This window comes from Micropterus salmoides, unplaced genomic scaffold (genome assembly GCF_014851395.1).
Source record: "Micropterus salmoides isolate LMB-PRFRI ecotype aquatic unplaced genomic scaffold, ASM1485139v1 Ms_hic_scaffold_1860, whole genome shotgun sequence".
NCBI classification, from domain to species: domain Eukaryota; kingdom Metazoa; phylum Chordata; class Actinopteri; order Centrarchiformes; family Centrarchidae; genus Micropterus; species Micropterus salmoides.
The window spans coordinates 7812-17510 of NW_024040996.1; the positions used below are offsets into that span (position 1 = coordinate 7812).

A 9699-nucleotide genomic window follows, 5' to 3' on the forward strand; every position below is an offset into this window, starting at 1 on the left:
AGGGCTTCAAAATGCTCTCGATTTCCTGTGGACTCAATCAAGCCTAAAAGTTCCACTATCTCAGTCTCTAGAGTCGTCATTGATCTAGTAATGTCCCTCATGACATTCAGAGTGTACTGTAGACAGAGCTGTTTGATTTTAACCTTCCCACAGTCCCACCATTGTCTTAAAGAAACAAAACTGTTCCTTTCAGCCCTATGCACCTTCCAGAAATAAACCACAACATCTTTGAAATTAGCATCACTGAGTAAATTGGTGTTAAAATGCCAGTATGCACTCCGTTTTTCAGTTTTTGCAATAAAAGCACTGCAGACCACTAAAAAATGATCACTAAAATGTACAGGTAAAATGCTACATGCCTTAAAAACACTAAAATGATGTTTAAAACAATAAAACCTGTCCAGTCGAGCCAAAGAAATAAAATTTTCTCTTGTATGCACCCAGGTGTACTGTCGGTCTTCAGTGTGCAACCTCCTCCAAACGTCCACCAAATCATGTGTTTTTATTACTTCATTAATTGCCTTTTTCGAAGCAGCATGAGGTTCAACATGATTCCTGTCCAAAGAATCATTCTGAGTACAATTAAAATCTCCCCCTAAAAACAAAAACTCATCTGAACCAAAACTAGTCAGAGTGTCACTGAGAGTATTAATAAAACGGACTCTGTCTGAGCCGACATTTGGAGCATAAACATTAATGAATGTGAGAGTGAAACACTCAAACTTGGCTCTGACCATCATCAGCCTTCCTTCTATCACTTCTTTAAGTTCATAAGAAATCGGCAGAAACTTTTTAGAGAAAAGGATGGCTACCCCCCCGCTCACTGAGGTCAAGGAGCTTAACACGACCTCGCCGTCCCATTCTGATCTCCAGTCAGTTTCACTGGACCTGTCGCTGTGTGTTTCCTGGACAAACATCACATCAACACTTTTCAGCTTCATCAGCTCATATAGCTGCATCCTTTTCCTGATGTCCGCAGCGCCATTTAAATTCAATGAGCAACTTTAAAATCACTCATTGAAAAAAAAAAAACAACCAGACAGCACACACAGACTGAGAAAAAGAAAACCTTTAGTTTGATTCCTCTCCATCTTCTTCATTAAGTTCATGTCTGATCTTCACCACTATTTTCCTCAACCTGTAAACCTCCTGCTCAGTTAAACCCTCTCTTCCTTTGGCCCTCAGCTGTGACTTGACTGAGTTAAGAAAAGCCTCTTTGTCTGGAAAGAAACTTTCAACTTTTACCCCTTTTACGTTCTTTGTTTTCTGTAGAAACAGTTTGATTTTCTCAACCCCATAAATCTGTTCATTCAGCTCTCCTGGTGTTATTTTGTTCAGTGAGACATCACTCTCACTGTCTGCATCAAAACGGCCTTCCACACTGGAGTCATACTCCGCCATCGACTCCTTCACACTCTGCTTCTGTTTGTCTTTGCTGACTGTAACCTTCTTTGCTTTTGAGCCTTTACTGTCGATTTCAGATTTTCTTTTCTGCCGAGTGATTGTCAGGCTGCTCTCCTCACCAACCATGTCTATATCTGCACTTCCTGCCAAAATCTCCTCTGGCCCAGCTGTCTTACTATTTTGCGTCTCATCCTCCTCCTCCTCCTCCTCCTCATCTTCATCCTCCCCATTTTCCTCCTCCTCATTATTTTCAATATCAGCACCCACAGTCTCACAGCTCTGTTGAGACTCACCTGCCTTGTTTCCCTCATCACTGATGCTTTGACAGTTTGATGTGTCCTTTTCTCTGCAGCTAACAGTTTGATTTCCTCCCTCCATCTGTTCACCATCACCACTGTTGTCTCCACCTGTTTCCTCCTCCCTGTTCTTCATTTCAGCTCTGCCTCTTTGCTCCTTGTCACTTATTCCTCCCTTTTTTCCAGCTTCCTTCTGCCCTGATGTTCCCTCTCCAGCAGTCTGACCAGATTCAGTACCAGCAGGTTTTTCTGGACACACTCGGATCACATGACCCTCCTTTCCACAGCCGAAACACTTCATAACGTCTGACGTGGCAAACAGAACATAATCAAACCCATCAATTTTCAGCCGAAAAGACAAGTTCAACTCTTCCTTGCTGTTATTCAGGATCATGAATAACTGTCTCCTGTGAGACACCACATGCTGGAGCAAAGGAGACTTACACCCAGACAGGGCTTTTTTAATAGGGGACACTATTTTCCCATGCCTGGAGAGTTCTCTCTCCAGCACTTCATCTCTGATGAACGGGGGGACGTTAGACAAAATCACCCTTCTGGCCGGTGAGGCCAGAGGCAGCACTGGTACGAACGTTTCATTCACCACAATACCGCTTGTGATGGCGGCGTTAGCTTTTTCTACTTCGTCCACAAAGATCACCACCGCCCCGTTCATCCTGGCCGCAGATCTCACACTGCCGGCCCCGACAACCTCCGCCACCGCTAACGCACACTCCTCTACGGAGCAGCGGAAACCCGGACAGATCTTAAGTCCGTGTTTCCTCGTCAGCCTGGAGAACTCCATGCTGCCGAGCAGCGAAACGCTGCCCGACACAAAAAAACGACAACAAACAAACACACACACCTGACAACAACAACTAACCTTAGAACTACACACAGTAACACATTAAACCGACATGAAACAAGAAAAAGTTTAGAAAAACACTCACTCGCTCCGCGAACTCACACTCACTCCACACTCACGCATCCACTCAGAGAGAGAGAGAGAGAGAGAGGGATGTAAGGAGAGAGAGAGGGGAGGGAGGCAGCCTACACAATATACACACAGAGGTACAGACAGCGAAGGTAACAACACCATCAAGAATCCTGAATCTCACCCTTCTGCCGCCTTTCCCAAGCTAGTTTCTTTCAGGGGCCACATAGGGGCTCCAAATCACAACAGCTCAAATCAGCGTCCCACACCCATCATACAGTTGTATTTTGGTATTAAACTCCATTTAGAACTTATTAGGTGGCTGTTAGCTCATAAAGTCCACAAAAGGAGCTTTACACACTCGCTTAGGCTTGAGAAGCAAGAGAGTCCTGTTCAGTGAAATATGGGGTATCAAATGGTATTTTTGTTGTAAAGAAGAAATCTGGTGAAACACTCTGCCCTGTGACTGATCTGTGTAAAACAACAGAAAGTGAGTTAAATTTGACTCCAAAGTACAACAGGTCACTGGAAGCCATCAACTCAGTGTGTACAGGCTAAAAGGCCTGCTTCTACCTTTTAGAGGCTTTCATGTAGAAATCTCTACATGAGTCCTGTTCAGTGAAATGGCTGTATGAAATTGGTATTATTTGTTGTAAAGGTGAGGTGTGGTGAAACACTCTGTCCTGTGACTGATCTGTGTAAAACAACAGAAAGTGAGTTAATTTGACTCCAAAGTACAACAGGTCACTGGAAGCCATCAACTCAGTGTGTACAGGCTAAAACAGCCTGCTTCTACCTTTTTGAGGCTTTCATGTAGAAATCTCTACATGAGTCCTGTTCAGTGAAATATGGCTGTATGAAATTGGTATTGTTTGTGTAAAGGTGAGATGTGGTGAAACACTCTGTCCTGTGACTGATCTGTGTAAAACAACAGAAAGTGAGTTAAAATTGACTCCAAAGTACAACAGGTCACTGGAAGCCATCAACTCAGTGTGTAAAGGCTAAAACAGCCTGCTTCTACCTTTTAGAGACTTTCATGTAGAAATCTCTGAGTTGAGCTCCAAATGGCTTCAAACTTACCCAGAAGACTCACAGAGACAACACCATCAAAATCTTGAATCTCACCCTTCTGCCGCCTTTCCCAAGCTAGTTTCTTTCAGGGGCCACATAGGGGCCCCAAATCGCAACAGCTCAAATCAGCGTCCCACACCCATCATACAGTTGTATTTTGGTATTAAAACTCCATTTAGAACTTATTAGGTGGCTGTTAGCTCATAAAGTCCACAAAAGGAGCTTTACACACTCGCTTCGGCTTGAGAAGCAAGAGAGTCCTGTTCAGTGAAATATGGTGTATCAAATTGGTATTTTTTGTTGTAAAGAAGAAATCTGTTGAAACACTCTGCCCTGTGACTGATCTGTGTAAAACAACAGAAAGTGAGTTAAATTTGACTCCAAAGTACAACAGGTCACTGGAAGCCATCAACTCAGTGTGTACAGGCTAAAACAGCCTGCTTCTACCTTTTAGAGGCATTCATGTAGAAATCTCTACATGAGTCCTGTTCAGGGAAATATGGCTGTATGAAATTGGTATTGTTTGTTGTAAAGGTGAGATGTGGTGAAACACTGTCCTGTGACTGATCTGTGTAAAACAACAGAAAGTGAGTTAAATTTGACTCCAAAGTACAACAGGTCACTGGAAGCCATCAACTCAGTGTGTACAGGCTAAAACCCTGCTTCTACCTTTTGAGGCTTTCATGTAGAAATCTCTACATGAGTCCTGTTCAGTGAAATATGGCTGTATGAAATTGGTATTGTTTGTTGTAAAGGTGAGATGTGGTGAAACACTCTGTCCTGTGACTGATCTGTGTAAACAACAGAAAGTGAGTTAAATTTGACTCCAAAGTACAACAGGTCACTGGAAGCCATCAACTCAGTGTGTACAGGCTAAAACAGCCTGCTTCTACCTTTTAGAGACTTTCATGTAGAAATCTCTGAGTTGAGCTCCAAATGGCTTCAAACTTACCCAGAAGACTCACAGAGACAACACCATCAAGAATCCTGAATCTCACCCTCTGCCGCCTTTCCCAAGCTAGTTTCTTTCAGGGGCCACATAGGGGCCCCAAATCGCAACAGCTCAAATCAGCGTCCCACACCCATCATACAGTTGTATTTTGGTATTAAAACTCCATTTAGAACTTATTAGGTGGCTGTTAGCTCATAAAGTCCACAAAAGGAGCTTTACACACTCGCTTCGGCTTGAGAAGCAAGAGAGTCCTGTTCAGTGAAATATGGGTGTATCAAATTGGTATTTTTTGTTGTAAAGAAGAAATCTGTTGAAACACTCTGCCCTGTGACTGATCTGTGTAAAACAACAGAAAGTGAGTTAAATTGACTCCAAAGTACAACAGGTCACTGGAAGCCATCAACTCAGTGTGTACAGGCTAAAACAGCCTGCTTCTACCTTTTAGAGGCATTCATGTAGAAATCTCTACATGAGTCCTGTTCAGGGAAATATGGCTGTATGAAATTGGTATGTTTGTTGTAAAGGTGAGATGTGGTGAAACACTCTGTCCTTGACTGATCTGTGTAAAACAACAGAAAGTGAGTTAAATTTGACTCCAAAGTACAACAGGTCACTGGAAGCCATCAACTCAGTGTGTACAGGCTAAACAGCCTGCTTCTACCTTTTAGAGACTTTCATGTAGAAATCTCGAGTTGAGCTCCAAATGGCTTCAAACTTACCCAGAAGACTCACAGAGACAACAATTCATTCAATTCAATTCAATTTTATTTATATAGCGCCAAATCACAACAACAGTTATCTCACAGTGCTTTTCATAAAGAGCAGGTCTAGACTGTACTCTGTGATGATATTTACAGAAGCCCAACAGTTCCCACCAAGAGCAAGCACTAGGCGACAGAGGCAAGGAAAAACTTCCTTTTAAGAGGCAGAAACCTCGAGCAGAACCATGGCCAGGTGGCGGCCATCTGCCTCGACCGGTTGGGGTGAGAGAGAGGAGAGAGAGAAAGAAGAGAGAAAGAGAGTGAAAGAGAGAGATAGAGAGAAAGAGAGGGAAGAGATAGAGAGAGAGAAGAGAGAGAGAGAGAGAGAGAGAGAGAGAGGGATGTAGGAGAGAGAGAGGGTAGGGAGGCAGCCTACACAATATACACAAAGGGTACAGACAGCGAAGGTAACAACACTCAAGAATCCTGAATCTCACCCTTCTGCCGCCTTTCCCAAGCTAGTTTCTTTCAGGGGCCACATAGGGGCCCCAAATCACAACAGCTCAAATCAGCGTCCCACACCCATCATACAGTTGTATTTTGGTATTAAACTCCATTTAGAACTTATTAGTGGCTGTTAGCTCATAAAGTCCACAAAAGGAGCTTTACACACTCGCTTAGGCTTGAGAAGCAAGAGCCTGTTCAGTGAAATATGGGTGTATCAAATTGGTATTTTTTGTTGTAAAGAAAAATCTGGTGAAAACACTGCCCTGTGACTGATCTGTGTAAAACAACAGAAAGTGAGTTAAATTGACTCCAATACACAGGTCACTGGAAGCCATCAACTCAGTGTGTACAGGCTAAAACAGCCTGCTTCTACCTTTTAGAGGCTTCTGTAGAAATCTCTACATGAGTCCTGTTCAGTGACTATGGCTGTATGAAATTGGTATTGTTTGTTGTAAAGGTGAGATGTGCTGAAACACTCTGTCCTGTGACTGATCTGTGTAAAACAACAGAAAGTGAGTTAAATTTGACTCCAAAGTACAACAGGTCACTGGAAGCCATCAACTCAGTGTGTAAGGCTAAAACAGCCTGCTTCTACCTTTTAGAGACTTTCATGTAGAAATCTCTGAGTTGAGCTCCAAATGGCTTCAAACTTACCCAGAAGACTCACAGAGACAACACCATCATGAATCTGAATCTCACCTTCTGCCGCCTTTCCCAAGCTAGTTTCTTTCAGGGCCACATAGGGGCCCCAAATCGCAACAGCTCAAATCAGCGTCCCACACCCATCATACAGTTGTATTTTGGTATTAAAACTCCATTAGAACTTATTAGGTGGCTGTTAGCTCATAAAGTCCACAAAAGGAGCTTTACACACTCGCTTCGGCTTGAGAAGCAAGAGAGTCCTGTTCAGTGAAATATGGGTGTATCAAATTGGTATTTTTTGTTGTAAAGAATCTGGTGAAACACTCTGCCCTGTGACTGATCTGTGTAAAACAACAGAAAGTGAGTTAAATTTGACTCCAAAGTACAACAGGTCACTGGAAGCCATCAACTCAGTGTGTACAGGCTAAAACAGCCTGCTCTACCTTTTAGAGGCATTCATGTAGAATCTCTACATGAGTCCTGTTCAGGAAATATGGCTGTATGAAATTGGTATTGTTTGTTGTAAAGGGAGATGTGGTGAAACACTCTGTCCGTGACTGATCTGTGTAAAACAACAGAAAGTGAGTTAAATTTGACTCCAAAGTACAACAGGTCACTGGAAGCCATCAACTCAGTGTGTACAGGCTAAAACAGCCTGCTTCTACCTTTTTGAGGCTTTCATGTAGAAATCTCTACATGAGTCCTGTTCAGTGAAATATGGCTGTATGAAATTGGTATTGTTTGTTGTAAAGGTGAGATGTGGTGAAAACTCTGTCCTGTGACTGATCTGTGTAAAACAACAGAAAGTGAGTTAAAATTGACTCCAAAGTACAACAGGTCACTGGAAGCCATCAACTCAGTGTGTAAAGGCTAAAACAGCCTGCTTCTACCTTTTAGAGACTTTCATGTAGAAATCTCTGAGTTGAGCTCCAAATGGCTTCAAACTTACCCAAAGACTCACAGAGACAAACACCATCAAGAATCCTGAATCTCACCCTCTGCCGCCTTTCCCAAGCTAGTTTCTTTCAGGGGCCCATAGGGGCCCCAAATCACAACAGCTCAAATCAGCGTCCCACACCCATCATACAGTTGTATTTTGGTATTAAAACTCCATTTAGAACTTATTAGGTGGCTGTTAGCTCATAAAGTCCACAAAAGGACTTTACACACTCGCTTCGGCTTGAGAAGCAAGAGAGTCCCTGTTCAGTGAAATATGGGTGTATCAAATTGGTATTTTTTGTGTAAAGAAGAAATCTGGTGAAACACTCTGCCCTGTGACTGATCTGTGTAAAACAACCGAAGTGAGTTAAATTTGACTCCAAAGTACAACATCACTGGAAGCCATCAACTCAGTGTGTACAGGCTAAAACAGCTGCTTCTACCTTTTAGAGGCTTTCATTAGAAATCTCTACATGAGTCCTGTTCAGTGAAATATGGCTGTATGAAATTGGTATTGTTTGTTGTAAAGGTGAGATGTGGTGAAAAACTCTGTCCTGTGACTGATCTGTGTAAAACAACAGAAAGTGAGTTAAATTTGACTCCAAAGTACAACAGGTCACTGGAAGCCATCAACTCAGTGTGTACAGCTAAAACAGCCTGCTTCTACCTTTTGAGGCTTTCATGTAGAAATCTCTACATGAGTCCTGTTCAGTGAAATATGGCTGTATGAAATTGGTATTGTTTGTTGTAAAGGTGAGATGTGTGAAACACTCTGTCCTGTGACTGATCTGTGTAAACAACAGAAAGTGAGTTAAAATTGACTCCAAAGTACAACAGGTCACTGGAAGCCATCAACTCTGTGTGTAAGGCTAAAACAGCCTGCTTCTACCTTTTAGAGGCATTTCATGTAGAAATCTCTGAGTTGAGCTCCAAGGCTTCAAACTTACCCAGAAGACTCACAGAGACAACACCATCAAGAATCCTGAATCTCACCCTCTGCCGCCTTTCCCAAGCTAGTTTCTTTCAGGGGCCACATAGGGGCCCCAAATCGCAACAGCTCAAATCAGCGTCCCACCCATCATACAGTTGTATTTTGGTATTAAAATCCATTAGAACTTATTAGGTGGCTGTTAGCTCATAAAGTCCACAAAAGGAGCTTTACACACTCGCTTTGGCTTGAGAAGCAAGAGAGTCCTGTTCAGTGAAATATGGGTGTATCAAATTGGTATTTTTTGTTGTAAAGAAGAAATCTGGTGAAACACTCTGCCCTGTGACTGATCTGTGTAAAACAACAGAAAGTGAGTTAAATTTGACTCCAAAGTACAACAGGTCACTGGAAGCCATCAACTCAGTGTGTACAGGCTAAAACAGCTGCTTCTACCTTTAGAGCATTCATGTAGAAATCTCTACATGAGTCCTGTTCAGTGAAATATGGCTGTATGAAATTGGTATTGTTTGTTGTAAAGGTGAGATCTGGTGAAACACTCTGTCCTGTGACTGATCTGTGTAAAACAACAGAAAGTGAGTTAAATTTGACTCCAAAGTACAACAGGTCACTGGAAGCCATCAACTCAGTGTGTACAGGCTAAAACAGCCTGCTTCTACCTTTTGAGGCTTTCATGTAGAAATCTCTACATGAGTCTGTTCAGTGAAATATGGCTTATGAAATTGGTATTGTTTGTGTAAAGGTGAGATGTGGTGAAACACTCTGTCCTGTGACTGATCTGTGTAAAACAACAGAAAGTGAGTTTAAAATTGACTCCAAAGTACAACAGGTCACTGGAAGCCATCAACTCAGTGTGTAAAGGCTAAAACAGCCTGCTTCTACCTTTTAGAGACTTCATGTAGAAATCTCTGAGTTGAGCTCCAAATGGCTTCAACTTACCCAGAAGACTCACAGAGCACAACACCATCAAGAATCCTGAATCTCACCCTCTGCCGCCTTTCCCAAGCTAGTTTCTTTCAGGGGCCACATAGGGGCCCCAAATCGCAACAGCTCAAATCAGCGTCCCACACCCATCATACAGTTGTATTTTGGTATTAAAACTCCATTTAGAACTTATTAGGTGGCTGTTAGCTCATAAAGTCCACAAAAGGAGCTTTACACACTCGCTTCGGCTTGAGAAGCAGAGAGTCCTGTTCATGAAATATGGGTGTATCAAATTGGTATTTTTTGTTGTAAAGAAAAATCTGGTGAAACACTCTGCCCTGTGACTGATCTGTGTAAAACACAGAAAGTGAGTTAAATTTGACTCC

The 9699-nt window shown here is 42.5% G+C and overlaps 1 protein-coding gene across 1 annotated transcript; it reads right to left on the reverse strand.

Moving 5' to 3' along the window:
- Positions 1 to 1031: 1031 nt before the first annotated feature.
- On the reverse strand, positions 1032 to 2254 carry LOC119909725 (cilia- and flagella-associated protein 251-like). The gene is made up of 2 exons (XM_038727940.1): positions 2055 to 2254; positions 1032 to 1913 (listed from the first exon to the last, which is right to left on the reverse strand). The coding sequence occupies exon 2, from the start codon at positions 1834 to 1836 to the stop codon at positions 1072 to 1074; it is 765 nt and encodes a 254-aa protein (XP_038583868.1). The 5' UTR covers positions 1837 to 1913; positions 2055 to 2254; the 3' UTR covers positions 1032 to 1071.
- Between the last annotated feature and the right edge of the window lie 7445 nt (positions 2255 to 9699).